Genomic DNA, 18871 nt, shown 5'->3' on the forward strand with positions numbered 1-18871 from the left:
ATCAGTTCGAATGCTAACGGCTTTTTTCAGTAAAAATAAAGGCCGGGTAGCAGACTAGGGTAGACAACATTTGAAATGCAGAACTGCTAAATTGACACCAGTTGATGTAGCACACTACTTCGTAGTCAATACAAAATTAAAGAATAATGCCACCCTAGATAAGTTAACGGTAGTCATTGCCAGATTTCCATGACTGTCTTGTGCTGCATGCCATTCAGATGAGCAGCACTGGCTTTGAAACAACCTGCAGTGCAGGTCGACAAATTGATGAAAGGGCAAGACTGTGTGGTATCCAGAGGTGCGTAGGCAAAAGAAACTATCTAATATTTTGTGTTCGAGTGTGACATAGGGTAACTGAAGCAGGTGTGAGTATTGTCAATAGTAAAGGTTGGCCAGGGTAACGGGTAGCTGCCCTACATCTAAATATAGAATTGGCTCACTGGTAAACCCAGTCAAGATCAGCTAAAGAGCAGCAGCAAAACTACACAAACAGAGCAATACTCTCATTGACAAGGGATCTCCATATGCTCTGGTTCAAAATAATGCTAAGGCAGGAAAAAGCAATGGAGCTCACTTCTAAGGGTATTGAAGGCGATCAGCCTGTCAACAGTTCATGTAAGTATCATGTGATTTACCATGCATTTCCAGAAACATCGCAGTGGATGACTCACATGTCCTGGTAAGCATTCAATCACATTTCAGCTCTCTAGCATGACCATTCCCCTCACCTCAGCATGCTGCATACACCCCCTGCTAATATCACAATTGGCTTGTTGGTTGAAGATTGATATCACAATCTGAAAGCCTTTTTTTAAACCTTACTTTTCAATTTGATTGTTTATTAGTGCGCAACTCCCCTTTGCATGTATAAAAAACTATCCAATCAAAGCCAACAAAGACACATCCTCTTTCATAAAGACAACACCACACCAGAATAGTAACACACAGTATCTCTCCCCCTAGCATCCAGTTCTGTATTCTGTCTGTTCAGCCTCTGTTACGACCCTCAAGATTAACACTCCTTCTTGGGTCAAATGCCAAAGACGAAAGAAGAGCAGCAAAGTTTCTATGTTTTGTTCCTTAATACAGGCTGTGCTAGTGAAGTGCAATGCTGAGTCTGTTGTTGGCTAGCAACAGGTTTGCCCTCCTTTTTAGCACAGAGTCATGATATAAGAAGGCCATTGGGGGGATGGGGAGGGCACGGGGTGTCCTGCATTGTAAGAGTGAGCTCAACGGTTTTCTTACTCAAAGAAAAAGGAGCTTGAAAGGGGAGTCGGGAGAGTGGGGGCCTTGGTGCAAACATCCAGTCCGTAATATATTCAGGCCTATTGTGAGAAGCCAATGCACCATGCAATAATGGGGGCAAAGAAGAAGGAGGAGGAAGAGGCTGAGAGAATAAGGGGAGAGAGTGGGAGGTGGGGAGAGGGGGGAGGAAAGCCTCTGCAAATCCAGACGAGTGACTCCCCATAGCCTGTCGCAGACAGACAGCATCAGTGAGGATGAGAAGGATGTGGTGTCTTGAGTGTGTTGTGAAAGCTGAGGCAGAGGATCTGAGGCTGTGTGCGGATTTCCTTTGCAGACTGCCTGCATGACATGAGTCTCGTCTTCAGAGGTGTGTGTGTGTGTGCACTCCTGTCCTCCCGCACATGCTCAGACATAGACTGAACGTGAGGGCTGAAGTGGATCCAAAGTCCATAGAGGACTGGTAAGAACTTAGATAACAAGGACTTGCATGTAGACCACACCCATCTATTGTACATAGTCTGTATACATTACTGTCTATCTGCAAAATGCTTAATTCTTTACTTGATCTTGATTTCAGATAAAAAGACAGTCATTATGGACTTGCACATTATGTATGCTACTTATTAGAAAGACAGTTGGAGAAATTCCTCTTAAATAGCAGTGTTTTCCACATTGATACACCACTGAATAATAATAATAATTAAAAAAAAACACCATAATATAGCATAAACTTTGTAAACCGTTAAGTTACAGGTAATTATTTCATGACAAAACTAACATTCTAGTTAGTAATGTTTCTGACTTAACCTTACTAATGTAATAGTCTTTTGAATAATAGTGGATTGGTAATAGATTAAGGAAATGTAATGTTGAAAGAAATTATTTATTCAGTGTTGTAAATGTGACAAAACCCACAGTGCTTGCAAATAATGCTGATTACTGCTGGCTGCTATTTGGAACTGGACGACTTTACAACTCTGCATTAATCACAACCAACAGTTTAAACAGTACCATTACTTTTCTGGTAAGTAAAAAGAGTATGTGATTTTGGTACGATAAGTTACAATAAGAAATGTGCTCTATTTTGCTAACTAGTCTGATATATTAAAAGTAAATTAATTAATTCATAAATTTAATCTTTTCATAGTAAGCCACCAATTATGATTCAGACTTTGTACATAACCCATGTTGGGGTGTGTTATTTCCTCTAAAGTAATATTTGTTTCTACCATGCTTTGATATTATTGTTGCAAATCACTTGTCACGGATGTAATGTCTCTTTAAAAATTCCACCATGCATATGTGTGTGCACCACGTGTATGTGCATGTTTAATTGTTTGCTTATTCATAATGAAGCTCTGGTACAAAAGATAAGCAGAAAAAATTACATGCATTTCATAAATAGTTTTATTATCATCACGCAAGGAGCACCATGCAGCCCCTCCCGCCCATCAGTCAAACTCTGCCTTGTACCACATCCTGTCAACAAGCCATGCAGTCTCAGACATACCCAGAGTCTAAACTCTTTCATTACAGTTAAAAACAATTATTAACAATTAATTAATAAAAGCTGTTTAGGCCACAAGACACAAACAGCAGTAGGCTATTGGTCCTAAGACTCCACTTTCAACTTCAAGTTCTTAATAACTCATTGCCTTAGCACTAAATTTATTTTAATTCATATATTTGCATCAGCAGTGGAGAGGATACTAATGTCTTAATGGGGACACATTTGTAATGGGTTAAAAGCAAGTTTATATCAGAGCTCTTTTGTTGTAGGTGTAATGTTTATTTTCCATTCAGGGCACTGACATTGTGGCAAATGGTGTGGAGGGGTCAGGAGTCCAGACCATGGATTAGGCTGTGTGTCCTGGGTTCGCTGCTGCTGGCACTGCCAGGATGCCAGTCCTTCATGCCCAACTTCTGGTCCCGGGTGCTGACCCTGTCCTGGGACTCCTACACTCACCAGTACATGACCGAGCAGGCCATCCTCAACGTAACCATGGAGACGCTGAAGAGCTTGCCAGGACCTCACCATTTAGGCAGCCAGGGGCATGTAAGTCACCAGGGCACAGCCAGTCACAGTAGGGCACAGTGGATGATGCAAAAATTGAGGAAAGGTTATGACCTGAAAAAACTCCATCTCAATTCTAATATGACAACCAAATGGCTTAATTGGTTTACAGCTTCCTCAGTGCATCACTTAAAATCACAGAGGTCCTGTAATATTTGTAGAAACAAGAGGAAACAAGAGGAATTTTACTTGTGTACAAAAGTTAGCGAGTGTAAAAAAGCATTTGTCAACAGTGTTATCGAGTAGACTAAAGAAATGTAGTAACACAAAGGTAAAGATACAGTATATCAGAAACTTCTACAACAGCTTTATATATTCATTCATAGGGGGCTTGATGAGGTAGAACTGAAGGGGTGGGGATAGATGGGGCCACCTATGTAGTATGATAGGGGAAGCATGAATTACTAGAAGATAGCTTAAAATGATGGGTTTGTTTGTAAAACTGGATGCTTCCTTAAATGATTTGTGATTATTGTAATTCCTGGTACCCTTTCATATTTTCTGTTACCTTCTTACCAAATACAAATAATTATATTAAAAAAAACCTTTATATAGTATTCATCTGGCTCAGAGGCAGGACTGGGCCGGGGGTTCTGGCATGCTGTTGGGGAGGTGGTCCGCTCCAACGCAGCCATGGACTTCCTCAGCTCCACTCGGTCTGACCCCGTGTACCACTTTGACTCGGAACGTGTGGATGCTGCCATGGAGATGCTGCGGGTATTCTGGAACCAGAGCGTTCTGCTGGCGAACGCCAGGGAGTACCAGGGGGCCCGGGAAAATCTGGGCCAGCTCTTCCACTCACTACAGGTGAAGGATAGTTGGTTTCCACGGATAATACAATGTTATCACGGTTAACGTCTTTCCCTATAATTTTTATTCATTTTGCCATGAATAACTCAACATTCTGACATGAAGTTAAGACTTACATGCACTGCCACTGTCACTTTCATATTACTGTTTGCACTACACTACATATACTGTCACTTCCTACCTACTGTTTGCACTAGCAGTAATACTTATCAGAAAATTGCACTACCTGTAACTCCCTCACTGGGTTGTATGTAGGTTAGTATAGGTTAGTATAGTTTATTATATGTGTATTATATGTTATATGTATATATGTTAGTATTATATGTATAGGCTGCTATATGTATATTTAGTATTATATATATAGGTTGGTATATGTTTAGCACATCATATTGTATATGTATCTTGTATATTGAGTAAGGTTATTTAGGTTATTATATGTTTATATGTTTATTATGTGTAAATTATGTTCATAGTACTTGTGCAGAGTGTACGTCATAGTTTGTTATGTTAAAGTATGTGATGTTATGGTTTGGTAGGTTTGGGCGGCGCCTTGACATAAGAATTTCAGTGCCCAGTCTGACCCTGTGTCATTTTGTGCATCTGACAAATAAAAGACTTGTGACTTGTGATCAGTGGACCTTAATGAATCCATTTCATTATTACTTAAGACAGTGTAATTACACTGAGACAGTGGTAAACATGGAGACTGAAATCAGCAAAAATGTAGAGATTGAGTGTGTTTGTGTTTGCATCTGTGTAGGATTTCTACAGTCACAGTAACTGGGTGGAAATGGGGCAAAAGGCAATCTACCTGCATCTGCTGGACCCCAAGGCCCCTGCAATACCAACAGCGTCAGGTCAGGAAGCCTTTCACTCGGACTATCTGTTACATAAGAAAATACACAACATAGTTTGATATTAACCACTTCTCACTGGATGTAATAGGATGTGTGAAGTTTCACAAGACAGGAAATTATACCCTTTGTGGACTTGGACATGTCATGTGTCATATGACTTTACCAAACCAAGGCCTTTTGTGACATTATATTGTAAAACGTTTTGAACAGAATTAATTTGTAACATGTAAAGTAAAAAATGAATATGGAATGCAAAACATGAAATAGCACAATACTCTTAATCTGATTTCCATTCTTTTGTTGCCTTGTAGAAAACTTTCCTACCTGCGCAAAATGCCACAGCCCCTCCTGTAGAAATAATATCCTCAAAGTGATGCACGGTCCAGAGGTCCCTCTCCTTACTACAGGTTACTTCAGTGACTATCCCATCAAACCGCCAGGTAATGATGCACTTAGATACGCAAAGCTTCAAGTCCATGTAGCACTGGTGTCACTGGTTTTACTCTTTCTTTGGAGTTGCAGGTACTGTACTCTGAAACCATCAGGTGCTAAAAGATTTCTGGATACACCGAAACTGACTAACACATGATGTATTGTTGATTACAAATAAGTATCCACAACTCCCAGCCAAAGGGCAAGTTATAAACACCAATCTTATCCTTTTTCTCGTATAGTTCATGACAGAGTGCTTGACACTGGATTTGTTGTCCAGGACTTGCCCCCACCATCCCATGTAATAGATCCTGTTTTGTGTGGTCTTGGGGTTACTATACTGATGATCACAGGCTGGTTGCGCATCATGTAGTATGTCAAACTGTAGTGACTGAGAGGTATCTCTTTCAAGGCAAGTGTAGCCATGGGGGGATTCTGGACAGCGGTCGTCACCAGGAGGCCCAGGGGGGTATCAACAAGGACAGCACATCGCCCTTCTTCTCCCCCCACCATTATTTACACGCCGAGGCTGCCAAGCTTGCAACCATGGCGACCCTGATGGTTCTGCGAGACCTCCGGGACACCGTGGGGCCCAAAAACTTCCTGAGGTCAGGAAACACCTCGCTTGAATGCTTTGTCCGGATTCATATTAAACAGAAACAGACTTTAGACAAAGTTTAATCTCCTGAGAATTCTAACTTTTCATCAATCAGACCTAATGGAGTTATACTGAATGCAGTAGAATGAAATGAACTGAATAGAATTGAACTTAAATGAGTTAGCAGAATTGGAAGAACTGTAAAATGAACTGAAGTAGCTGTTGAAACCGCATGCAGATTGTTCAGTGTGAGCCAGGCCCCAGCCCTGGTGTTTGTGATTGACACCACTGGCAGCATGTTTGAGGAGATCTCTGCTGCCCGCCAGCGAGCCTACTCCATCATCCAGGCCCGAGAGCATGAGAGTGCCTACATCCTGCCTGGCACCTTCCTGCTGGTGCCCTTCCATGACCCTGGTAGGTGCCACTCTTTCAATTCCACAGGCTTGTTGGCAGTGTTCAGGAGTTTGTTTACATCAAGAGTTGTAGGGAGAATGCAATATTGGCAGATAACGGGAGCTTTTCTAATGAAGTTACTTAGTGGTAGATAGGTAGTTCACTAGTCCGTAAAATAAGTTAATGAAAGTTATACTGCACAAGGTAGGCTAATAATGCACTTTTCTCTTTGTCACAGAGGTTGGCCCTGTGTACGAGACAGATGACCCAGAACAGTTTCTGCGCTACTTGGATGACCTCACCGCTCTGGGAGGAGGCGATGAGCCCGAGATGTGTTTCACAGCCATCCAGGTAACCATGGAGACCTTAATATATTTGACCCCCAATGTAAAGTGGATAAATGACCACCACTGAGCTTCAAAACACTTGTTTGTTTAATGTGTGTGCTGACTATGTAACCACTGCATGAATTACTCTCAACACTTGGCTACATGGCTGAATTGTATCCCTATCGGTGTGGCAAAGTTTTAAAGTGGGAGTGGTTGTGAGCACTAAAGAACCCATCTATATTATTACTTAACTGTTATCATGACTTTTAGACTGTGACATAAGACCTGGGAGAATGAAGAGGACTGTGAGAGATTAAGGCAGTCATAGTCTAGGCTCATATTCTAAATACAAAATGGCTTTGTTTAGTTTGCATGTTTTACTCCTGATCTTTATCAGGGAAAAGAGGAGACATTAAACTCACACTTCATGTGTGTGGGGTTTGTGTGTTTTCAGCTGGCCCTAACAAACAGCCCGCCCTTGTCTGAAATCTTTGTGTTCACTGACGCATCTGCCAAAGACCGGCATCTTTACAACTCTGTGAAGGCTTTAACACTGGAGAAACAGAGCAAGGTACAACATGGCACTAAACTATGGAACACACAGTCAAATACAATTCTCTAGTAGTACTGTAGTCATGATTATAGTACCACAAAAAGTCACACCCTTACTTATTAAACCACTAGCAGATGCAAACAAACCCTTTCTTATTGTTGTCAGGTGATATTCCTGTTGACGGAGGACACAAAGAGAGGGATGAGAAAAAGGAGAGAGACTCTCTCCCCTGATCGCTTTTCTCTCTATACCTCCCTGGCCTCAGTGTCCGGTGGCCTGACTATCTTCACCTCTAATAAAGACATTGAGAAGGTCTCTGCCATTGTTCAGGATAGTGCCACGGCCAACAAGGTATGACAGTTTGATAGATTCAGCCCTTGTGCTGAAACATTTAGTGTGACATGAGGTCACAGAGACCTAAAGAAGAAAGTGCTGTAGATGTGAGTGCCACCTTGTGGCCGTTTGTTGCCATTGCATGTAGAGGTGGACCCTGACGGCGCTGCCTGTAGAATTTACACCAGGCTTCATGCGTAAACATCATCATATTAACCAGCTGTCATCAAATACATAGGATGTATCTGAGTCACAGAACAGCATGAAGAGTCATTAGACAAAGACGAGAAAGAGATCTAAACCAGCTGTCACAATTAGTCAGAAACTGATGCTGCCATGTGTGTCTTTGTGCAGGTGACTCTTCTGCACGCCGAGAGCCATGCGGACTCTGATTGCTCCCACTCATTCCAGGTGGACAGGAGCATGAAGAACGTCACGCTACACCTGGTTGGAGCCCTAACGGATTGCACTCTCCAAAGCCCTAATGGTGACACATTCACACACATACAAATACAACTGAGCTCAAACACTCTTTCTCTCTCTGTCTCTCTCTCTCTCTCTCACACACACACACACACACACACACACACACACATTCATTCAGCAAACATATTTATATAACATATTACAGAAGGTGATAAAGGTCACCAAGAGAACACAAGAGGGCCTGTGAGGGTGCAGCACTGTGACATCACCTCTCCTGCTGTTCCCTTGTCCCGCAGGTCAAAGTCAGCCCCTGCTGGGACCCCCCGGTCACCTGGCTGAGCTGGAACGCCTGCAGGGCCTGTATCGGGTGACACTGCGCCCCCCCGTCGAACCGGGCCAGTGGCACATCACAGCCAAGGCTAAAGGAAATGTTACTTTCAACGTCATCGGTAAATTCACCCCACCAGGGTTGCATCATTTTATGTGGTGTATGATTCAATTATGTTATGTATTGCTTGAAAATAGTTAATGTAACGGTTCTAATCCTGTTGAGTATAAAAGCTGAATGTTTTGTTTTTTGCATTTATAATATTCATAAAATTACTGCTTAATTATCACTGTTGTTGAAAGGTGATATGTGCGTACATGCTTTATTATTTATGCTTTTATTTATTATTTCATATTTGCGGTTTCCTAGGTGACAGCGGCCTGGACTTCCTCTATTATATTGCCGCAGAGTCAAATGAAACACACCCAGGACTATCTAGAGTGGAAGGCAGTCCAGTAGCAGGTTTGCCTTACAGTCAGGATATCACATAGTACTGTTTAAAAAAAAGAAAATTGTCATACCACATGTCGTTGCTCTCATGCAAAGTTATAAGAATCCTGAACAGTAATCTCTCAAACACCTGGAATGATGGCTTGATTGCTTGTGACGCTACAGGAGATACTATATGTATCTCTAAACTCAAAAGATGATGCCTCTTTAGTTCAGCTCTTTCCTCACCAACCATCTCCTCTCCAGGTTCACCGGTGTTTCTAGTGCTGGCTGTCACGGGCCTCTCCCCTGCTCAGAAGGCCTCTTTCAGTCACGTGACGCTGGTGGGAGCTGACGGTGAAGGTCTGCAGGAAGTGTCCCTTAACTCCACATCGTCCTGGTGGTCCTCGGAGCAGGAGCTGGTGGGCCGGATAGAGGCCGTGCCACGTCAGCCCTTCTGCGTTCACCTGTTTGGCCGAGACGGGCACGGCAACACGCTGGAGAGGGTGTCGTCAGAGATGATCGAGCCCACTCATGTGCAGATACAGGTACACAACCTCTAAGGCAGGGTAATTATGTAGAATACCATTAAAATGGAGTTGACCTGGGCACTGTTCTGAACTGAACACTTAACATAAAGATTACATTTTCTTCAGTTATCAGCTGTAAACTCTTAGGGCAATACAATCCCTTGGCAACACCCTAGAAAGGCTTATTCACTTACAAATATCACTAGCTGCATTTATCAGATAAGAATATTATAGTCTTTATTACAGTTTAGTCATACAGTATATTCAAACACTACTTTTGCAAGTCGTCTAAAACCACATACATCATGGCATTTCAGTGCAAGGTAGATGTCTCCTGTCCACTCACACTTCTCTGTGTCCTCTCACAGGTCCTCTCCTCCTCTCGCCTGGTTCCTGGCCACCGCTCAAGTGTGGCGTTTGAGGTGTGGAACCACGGCCCTGCTCGCAGCTTCTCCCTGTCTGCTGAGGACGACCATGGCTACCTCTCACCCACAGGACCCTACAGGTGGGATTACAGTGGAGGGAGGGGGCAGGGAGGACCTGGGGCAGAACCATTATATGGGGTGTGTTCATTTACTGAAAAGAAATTATCATTTATGGGGTTGCATCAAATTTCGTGGGAGCCATTGCAGATCCACATTAAACAGACTGAAATGGATCAGTCTGTTTAATCAACGGTATATCACTGATTACTACAACAAGCCTAACTTTAATGTAGACAGTTCTGTGGATTCTGGTGCGATACATTTTCCCGTTTGCTGCCCAACAGCTTTCATATAGGTGAGAAGGACTCCTTTAGCAGGGAAGTGGTGCTGAAAACCCCCAAGAAGGCTGCAGCTGGAGAGGCAGTCACCCTGACCCTGATGGTCCGCGCGCGGGACTCGGCAGATTCAAACTACGCCGTGGTCCACCTGACTGTTATCCCCCAGGTGAGTGTCAGTGAAGAGGCAGATTGTAGCTTCTGCACAGCACTGTACCAGCACACCTAATACAGAACGACTACTGATTACTGCAATTATAATGCTTTGACCTTTGTGTAACATTATCTTCCTGTGACATCACATCCTGTTGTCTTTGGCCAGGACCATGACACTTCGCCGCCCTCCTGCTCAGCAATGCTTTTAGAGGCGGCCTGTCCAGAGCAGTGCTCCCTAGGCAACTGGAGCGTGTCTCTGGCCGTGAAGGACCGTGGGCACTCTGGCCTGGCAGAGGTCCAGCTCTCCCAGGGTGAGGGCACACTGCTGGTCCTCCACCAGGGCAGCCACCACAGTGCCAGAGAGGGCCGGCATGGACACCGGCCAGGGAACTCTCAACAGGAAGCTCATGGGTCGGAGAGAGACCACATGGTGGCGGGGGAGCCTCCTCTGAGCGTAACGTCCTGGGTTGGGGGGCGGCCTGTGCGCCTGGGCTACGTGTCTGCCTGCTGTGCCCCCACGGCGGAGCTGGTGGTGTGGGACCGGGCGGGCAATAGCCGGCGCTGCCAGCTGGCCTCCTTCCAGCAGAGAGCTAGCCAGGAGGAGACAATCAAGGCATCGTGCCAGCCTGTTCACCCATGCCAGGGCCTGGGCCTGGTGTTGCTTCTGATCAGTCTGCTGGCCGTCGGACCAGTGTGAGATTCGCCACTGAGGTCAATGTGAATGGTAATGTGTAATTAAATGCCCTAAATGGGCCACTCACCTCCACTAGCTTTTAAATGCTACTCAGAGGTGCCTTTGCTTATGAAGGATGTATCTGTTTTTGGACCACAGGGCCAATTGCTGCTCTGCACCCCGTTGAGTCTTGATCATATTTTGGGTTTGTAAACAATGTTTGAGGAAATGTTAGATATTTTTCAGGGATGTAGTGGATGTTTTTCATAAACTAGGCCTACTGTAAAAGAGATCCTTCCTTAATAAATGGGTAATATTTGAGTGAATGTTAGAGGTGGACTGTGGACACAATAGGAGGAAATAAACTATGCACTGGTGTTGATGGAAAATGAAAGAAAGTCAACCTCAGGGAAATATGTGGTGTTTGGCTACAATGTCACCATGTTGACTTATTTTTCCAAATAAAACAACTACTATACACTTATTATTTTTGAGACCGAAGAGTTATTTATTATTTTATTATTATTGCTTATTTATTATTCTTGAGACTGAAGAGTTGACTTGAACATGTTTTACTGGATTACTGAAATGTATGTGTTTAGAAAAATATGAGTGCTATGGAGTGGGTTTTAGACCAGGTTTTAGACTTAGATAGTGGTGATTACCTATTAATTGTTCTCTATTTGGAAAGTTTGTTGAACATGTGTATTTCAGAGTATGGAGAGAAGTCCAGAAACCAGTTCTCTAAAATGTTTCTGTTTGATAGGTGGCATGAAAACAGTTCTAAGTAAAAATCACAAGTAGTGGGACAGCCTCCTTTTATTAAAAGCTTCACATGAACACTCGTTCCAATTCTGAGACAGTTCCCGAAAATTATAAATGATAGTTAATATCTAAATACATGTGCTCGCACGGCACATACAGGGTGGCTGAGAAAGCTCTTGTGACAACCTGATTGAAAAACAAAAATGTAAATGTACCCTGTAACAAGCACATGTGAGGAAAGCTAAATTGAAGATATGGGTAGAGATTAGGGCTGAACGATTAATTGCATTTGCGATTTAATCGCGATATGATAGAACGCGATTTTCTAACCGCAACGTTCGCGATTAAAAAACGTGGTCTAAAAAAAAAAAAAAAAATGTTTTTTTTTTTTTTTTTTTTTTTTAAAGATGGTAAATTTTGCACAGTGTTTAAAAAGTGCATGCCTAGTGTTTATACTTAAAATTACATTTTTTAAATTACTTAAATGCACAGTGGCAACGCCACCTAGTTGTTGTTCTTGTTTCTGTAATGAGCAGTTAAATAAAAATGTAAAATGTGGGAAAGAATATTTTACACTAAATGTATCTAATATTGTGTTGGTCATATCATTCATTTTGTTTTGTTGGGAAAAAAAGAGGATACAAAAAAAAAATCGCATATTAAATCGCAATCGCAATATTTTGGTAAAAAATCGCAATTAGATTATATTCCCAAATCGTTCAGCCCTAGTAGAGATATAACGACACCAAAAGAAAACGTCCATTTAAAACAGCATAGCCTACATGAACAGATGATAACTGGCTAATCAAACTGATTCCTGTCCTAGCTGCTGTAGCTAGAGCTTCCTAGAGGCAGACTGATTATCATTGTTGAATGAGTGGACAAGGGGAACAAGTTTGAGTTCCTTATTCTTCTGAAATGCTTAAAGGAGAAGTAAATCTTGGTCTCTGGTAAGGTCATGGTAAGTCGTGCACTTAACCATGCTATATTTTGAATGTTGACTAAATTCATTTAGTTATCTGCTTAAATTTGCCAGTAACCTAAAACATTTATCTGGGTTATTCTTTAGATTCCATGGATTCCATGAAGGTGTGCCGATAACCCTACAAGTATTTAGATGTCTTTAGACTGTATGACCTGTAACAACTTAGAGATAAGAGGGAAGTTTGAAAGATGCTTTCATAGTAAACTGCATTTGACTGTAGTTTCCTTATCATTCAACAAACAGGTAGGCCTGCACTATAGCTTAGGTTCGCCTATGTCTGTTTGGAAGCTGTTGATAAGGATTTGCATGAACTGAAAACGCATAGCTTTCTCACTTTACGGTTCACATGTGGTGAAAGACATGGTTTGTAAGGGCAGGGTAATTCAGATTCGTAAAGCTTAATGGTTGATTTTGAATGGTCTGACTACTCTATTTACACCCTCATGTTGTTTGTCCTTTCCTGTATGTAACTCCAGAGTCGAGAGAGTTTTTATGGCTTCGTTCTCTTATTATGTAGACTATCAAAACCAGCACCGCAATGAAGCCAGGGGAGCATCCCACTATCACAGGCATGATCAAGCTCTTCTTAGGCTCTGAAAGGGATGAAAGAATTGGTCAGATCTTGCAGCTCAATAGACAGGTCTACATGTTCTACATAGGTTCACAAAGCCCCAGTACCAGTATGTCGTCAGAATCTCATTTCATCTAGTTTTGTAGCCCTTTATTACCAACTTATTACTATATTCGCCTCACACACATAACTATTTATAAAGCTAATGAACATAAGACATGATACAGTTACTATAGTTTACATTCAAGTACAACGACAGTAAGGTTAGTGGCTGATCCAAAATACTTTTGTCCAGCTGTGCTGGTACTGGTTTTACTCCATTCCAATGTGATGTTTCCAGTCACACCGCTATGCACGACCTGACACCTGTAGAACTGGGACCATCGGGCTCCGTCTGGTACACTCAGGGTTCGCCTAATCTGGTACGTACCATCTCCGTTGGGCAGTACCTCCCCATTACTCACTCTGTCCAATATGTGGCCTTCTTGATTGAGCCACTCCACCTGCAGCGCCCGAGGGTGAAATCCAGTTACGTGACATGTGACCACTGTGTCAGAGGTACCCAGGGAAGATGTTTCAATCAGCACAACATCTGGAACTGCATAAAGCAAGAAATTCTCCTAAAGCTGAGAACATAGGACTTCTGTTTCATTGCAACTGAATAACAAGTTTACTTGTGCATTATCAGCATTGACTACAGTGTGTGTGTGTGTGTGTGTGTGATAGAGAGCGAGCAAAATTAAGTTAATTCCTATTTGACGTTATTTTGAGTTTCTTCTACCTTTTTCTTTTCTCTTTTCTTTGCTGAGATGCAGTAACTTTTTCAGCCAGTCGATGCACTGGATTTCATAATGGTATACCAGCCGAAAAAGATCTTCATTGTTTTCTTCTCTTTTCCGTTTATAAAAGACTGCTTCAGATGCCACAGCTATCCATGTCCTGGATGTAACATCAAAACTTACAAAGTCTTTCCCTTCATAAGCATGGAGAGAGCGCCCTGATATGCTTTCATCCTCCGTATTCAAATGACACTGACCATGAACTTGGTAAATATGGTCTACAAGACAAAGAGATATTAATAGATACATTGGTCATTCTTTATTGGTCATTCATCAGAGGCCAGATAAAAATACATCTCTTAGAAAAACACCGGTCAATGCGACCCTTCAGTATTTCCCAGAATTCCCGTCTCACTCTCCCCTTTTGATCCAGTCATGTCCATATTCGATATGCTTTTTATAGTCATGGCCATATTCGACATGCTTTTTATTTATAAATATTTCTTGTACTTGGTATAAGCAACAATAAGTTATTCATATCTCTAGAATTTAATGAAGGTGTAATTTGCACATTTATCTATCAAGCCGTACAAAAATAGGACTACTATACAATTCACAAAACATTAGAACCACAGTTCTCATTAGCATGTAGGCCACAAAAACACAATGATCAGAAATACAAACAGGCAATTCCTAATTTAAAATCTTACCTTGTGATTGGTTGAAACGCTCACTTGTCAGTCTAACGGCGGTGTCCATGATGAATTGATTATATCTCAAAGTACTCCTGATCTCTCTCCAGAGCAAAACATCCTCTGAATGGTTCAGCCACTTCGGTACTGAGGATTCCCCTGTAGCACTATTGTATTGGTAGACGATAATATCGTCTACCATGATAACCTGAATGTTCTTAGGATATGAAGTCCCCTGAGTCGCCAGTGATCGACCATGAAGGGAATGGATAGCTGTGGAAGGTAACATGTAATCAATATGATTTTCTCATATGTATGCTTCTATTACTCTCTCATATAATCGGCAAACCATTGTAAATAATACAATCAATTGGCTACTATTCCAAACCGATGACAGCACCTACCGGCTTGGTGTGGTTGGAAAAACAATGTCAACACCATAAATGCATGATAAATTCTGTCTAACATTTCTAAAAGACTTCCTTGCATTCTCGCCTAGGTAAAATAATGAGCTACCAAAAGTGAAAACATAGTGGTTGAAGGGTGCAGTCAGGACAGTTTCAGTTCCGACGTCAGTCACGAGTTTTAAGCTCGAATCAAACACAATTACCAGCGCAGTCGGGCAATGTTTCACAGTAAAAGTTGTATAGGCATTCTACTAATATGGGTAATAATGGCAGTTTAGGTAGTATGCAAACAGGCATATGTAAATCGTAGTTTACTGATGTGAGAAGTAATAACACATATGACACAAAACTGATTTCTTCTTTATTCTTCTTTATTGAACTTTTTCACATAAAAAGAAAAATAGTTCAAATTATTGAGGAGGTTTCAAAAAATAAATATATAAAATTTCAAAAATAAAGATTATAAATTTATATATTTTTGTTCAATAAACACATAATATTGCCTGCTAGATATAGTGACCAAAAAAAAAACAACACAACGATATAAATAGAATCATAAACTTACAAAATAACGGTATTTGGAGTTGAGGTACAAAGCTGTTTTTATGGCACATATCTGATTGCATTACTAATCAAAATCAATATAAATATAGACTCACTGCTAACTGCAATATGAGTAGGCTATGATAGATGACTTAACCAGACCTTAAGGCATCTGAATCCAAGTTCTGGGCAGAGGTATTACAACAAGAAAAATCATCCATAATACTGAACATGAAACCATTTTCATAAATAGAACGAAACAATTCAAGTAAACTCAAGTAAACTGCAAGCAACAGTCAGTATTGGCTGCTGCAGCTGGTGTCTCATCTTGCCAGAGGCTCCCTGATCACATCTTTGGATGAATTGAGAGGGTGATGTGTGAAATGTCATATTCATCCTCCGAAGTTCAAGTTTATGTTTCTCAAAGGGCTGAAATCAGAAACATGTTGTTTGAGAAACTGCAATCATTCATATGCCACATAATTTAATGTCATCATTTATTTCCCAATGTTTTTCCTTTTTTTGGAAAAAATGCCATGGCCTTCGAAAAATCCTTCGAAAAGTCTTACAAATTTGCCATCAGTAATAGTTACACAGGCCAGTGAATTATGTTTTCTACCATGCAAGTACATAAGCACAAATTGAACTGTTCAATTCTCCTTACCCCATGTATGCGAAGCTACAGATGGATATTTTTTTTATGTACAGTATCAAAACCAGCACAGATACTCCTGTAAAGACTGAGCATCCCACTATCAGAGGTATGAAAAAGCTCCTGTTGGGCTCTGAAAGGGATGGAAAAATGTTATTGAATGCTGTGGTCAGACACTCTCAACTCTAACTCATCTAATATCTGCCTAACGCTGCTTAATGCTGTCCTGTTGCATGCTATATTTTTGTAGGCTAGCCCACTGCCTGCAGGCTTCAGCTAACATTTGTTTAACATGGGTTAATGTTGTTCAGTTGCCTGCTTCATCCACTGCATGCTTCTTTGGCAACTGGATGTTTGTCTCAGTTTGTCCCAGTACATGGCTCAATGCTGCTTAATATTGTCCTGTTGGTTGGTTCATGAACTATTTGCTTCTATATTGCATGCTTCACCTATATTTGCTTAACACTGCTTAATGCTGTCCTGTCAATGTTGTCACGTGCCTTGATGAACTATCAATTTCACGTAGAATTTCATCCCTTCGATAATTACGGATTGGGGAATTTGATAATGAAATGACATCTGTGGTTAAATGGAAAACAATCTAAGATTTTTTAAATAAAATGATAAGCATATAAGCAGAATGTTGCCACATTTACATTGAACTAACAGATCTCCCTGTATCGTGCACAGAACAGAAAAAGCATGACTTCGAAGAAACATGCAACTTCTCATAACTCCACTGGTGTACTGACCCATATAATCTCTTCCCAAATAGCTTTTTTATTAATATTTATTATTCTTTCACTCATTTGATTATGTCAGAACCTCTTTAACAACAAGTCATTTTTTTACAGTTCCTCAGCTGTTAAACAGTACCTAACTCAGGTTGTAGTTGCTAATATTTCAATGTGGAACAGCCCTCAAGGAGTAAGGGTGGTTTCTGCAGTGGTGATGCACACAAAGGTTCAAGCCCCCCCTCCATAGTCCCATGAGGTCCTCATTGGCTCCAGCTGGAGGCTGGACCAGTGGCTATCTTACCCCATTCCACTGTGATGTGTCCAGTCACACTGCTGTGCACGACCTGACACCTGTAGATCTGGGACCATCGGGCTCCGTCTGGTACACTCAGAGTCCGGCTTATCTGGTACGTACCATCTCCGTTGGGCAGCACCTCCCCACTACTCACTCTGTCCAATATGTGGCCTTCTTGATTGAGCCACTCCACCTGCACCGCCCGAGGGTAAAATCCAGTTACGTGACATGTGACCGCTGTGTCAGAGGAACCAGGGGAGGACTTTTCAATCAGCACAACATCTGGAACTGCACAGAAAGTCAATAAGAATGTTACCTGTACATTATTAATTTTGTGTGTATGTGTGTATTAAATCTCTGTCACTTCTACTTCTATACTTCTCTATATCTCCTTTTGTTCTGCATGGTTTGTTCTGCGTGTGTGAGTGTGTGTGTTTCTGGCATCACAAAAATAGCTACTGGATTCCTGAAACTGGTGTTCTTGGAATTAAAATATCTTTACCTTTCTCTTTCCTCTCTTCCTGGCTGAAAAGCAGCAATTTTTTCAGCCAGTCGATGCACCCGTATTTATATGAATGAATCAGTCGATGAAGATCCTCAATATTGTCCTCCCTTTTCCTTTTATAGAACTGTGCTTCAGGAACTGCAGCCACCCATGTGTTGGATTCAACATCAAAACTCACAAAGTCTTTACCGTCATAAGCATGGCTCATGGCTGATGAAATGTACTCATCCTTATAATCACACCGACCATGGGCCTGGTAAATGTGGTCTAAGCACAAAAACACACACCCATCCTTTCTTTATTACCGTAATTCAATACCATGATTCAATAACAAAATTCAGAGTAACATTCTCACATTGGCATAGCTTGACCAAAATTGCTGCCGCCTATGATGAGAATCTTACCATGAGAGTGATTGAAGCGTTCACTTGTCAATCTTACGGCAGTGTCCATAATGAAACGATTATAATTCAAATTCCTCCTGATCTCTCCCCAGAGAAAAATACCCTCTGAATGGTTCAGCCACTTCGGTATTGAGGGTTCCTTCCCAGCACTGATGTAATAGTAGACCATAATGTCATCTACCATTAAAAACTGGATGTTCTTAGGATATGAATTCCCCTGCGTCGCAGCGCAACGTCGATGAAGAGAGTGGACATCTTTAAAAGATAAAATATTATTCATACTTGTAACATCACAATGCATGTATTTTGTTATATAGCTCACAACTTGAGATACCATTACGTCTTGTCAGTAGGCCTAGTGTCTTCTAATACGATGTAGGTCAACATGATTGCTACTACACATAAATACGCGCTATTTAACAGTATTATATATAGACGAAATACGAGCTGTGATCGTCACCTACCTGCGAGGCATTGATGGAAAACCAATAAGAACATAACATGCTTTAGCATTTTTACCGCACTTCTCACGAAAGTGAAATTAAAAAGTGAGGAAGTGAGTGAGATTTTCAAAATAAAAGATGAAAACACGATACGGAAGGTCAAGGGT

General features: G+C 41.5%; 3 protein-coding genes across 4 annotated transcripts; 1 reads left to right on the forward strand and 2 right to left on the reverse strand.

Moving 5' to 3' along the window:
• The first annotated feature begins 1461 nt into the window (after positions 1 to 1461).
• Positions 1462 to 11410, forward strand: vwa7 (von Willebrand factor A domain containing 7). Of its 2 annotated transcripts, none has more exons than XM_031573539.2 (18): positions 1462 to 1998; positions 2163 to 2269; positions 3049 to 3301; positions 3875 to 4126; positions 4890 to 4986; positions 5298 to 5426; positions 5831 to 6026; positions 6255 to 6430; positions 6648 to 6760; positions 7193 to 7309; positions 7457 to 7642; positions 7979 to 8111; positions 8347 to 8499; positions 8748 to 8840; positions 9075 to 9355; positions 9706 to 9842; positions 10107 to 10266; positions 10420 to 11410. In XM_031573539.2, exons 3-18 carry the CDS (start codon positions 3068 to 3070, stop codon positions 10948 to 10950), a joined length of 2988 nt encoding a protein of 995 aa, XP_031429399.1. In that variant the 5' UTR covers positions 1462 to 1998; positions 2163 to 2269; positions 3049 to 3067; the 3' UTR covers positions 10951 to 11410. The 2 variants fall into 2 exon arrangements, with proteins under 2 accessions (XP_031429399.1, XP_031429398.1); XM_031573538.2 differs by having other exon boundaries at positions 1462 to 1705.
• Positions 11411 to 13562: 2152 nt separating this feature from the next.
• Positions 13563 to 15381, reverse strand: LOC116221744 (major histocompatibility complex class I-related gene protein-like). Its single transcript, XM_042708720.1, has 3 exons — positions 15123 to 15381; positions 14737 to 14991; positions 13563 to 14304 (listed from the first exon to the last, which is right to left on the reverse strand). Exons 1-3 carry the CDS (start codon positions 15205 to 15207, stop codon positions 14009 to 14011), a joined length of 636 nt encoding a protein of 211 aa, XP_042564654.1. The 5' UTR covers positions 15208 to 15381; the 3' UTR covers positions 13563 to 14008.
• Positions 15382 to 15475: 94 nt separating this feature from the next.
• Positions 15476 to 18822, reverse strand: LOC105899479 (major histocompatibility complex class I-related gene protein-like). The gene is made up of 6 exons (XM_031573540.1): positions 18726 to 18822; positions 18262 to 18516; positions 17855 to 18124; positions 17359 to 17640; positions 16333 to 16453; positions 15476 to 16097 (listed from the first exon to the last, which is right to left on the reverse strand). The coding sequence occupies exons 1-6, from the start codon at positions 18772 to 18774 to the stop codon at positions 16061 to 16063; spliced, it is 1014 nt and encodes a 337-aa protein (XP_031429400.1). The 5' UTR covers positions 18775 to 18822; the 3' UTR covers positions 15476 to 16060.
• Positions 18823 to 18871: the final 49 nt, after the last annotated feature.

Source organism: Clupea harengus, chromosome 9 (genome assembly GCF_900700415.2).
Source record: "Clupea harengus chromosome 9, Ch_v2.0.2, whole genome shotgun sequence".
Taxonomy (NCBI): Eukaryota; Metazoa; Chordata; class Actinopteri; order Clupeiformes; family Clupeidae; genus Clupea; species Clupea harengus.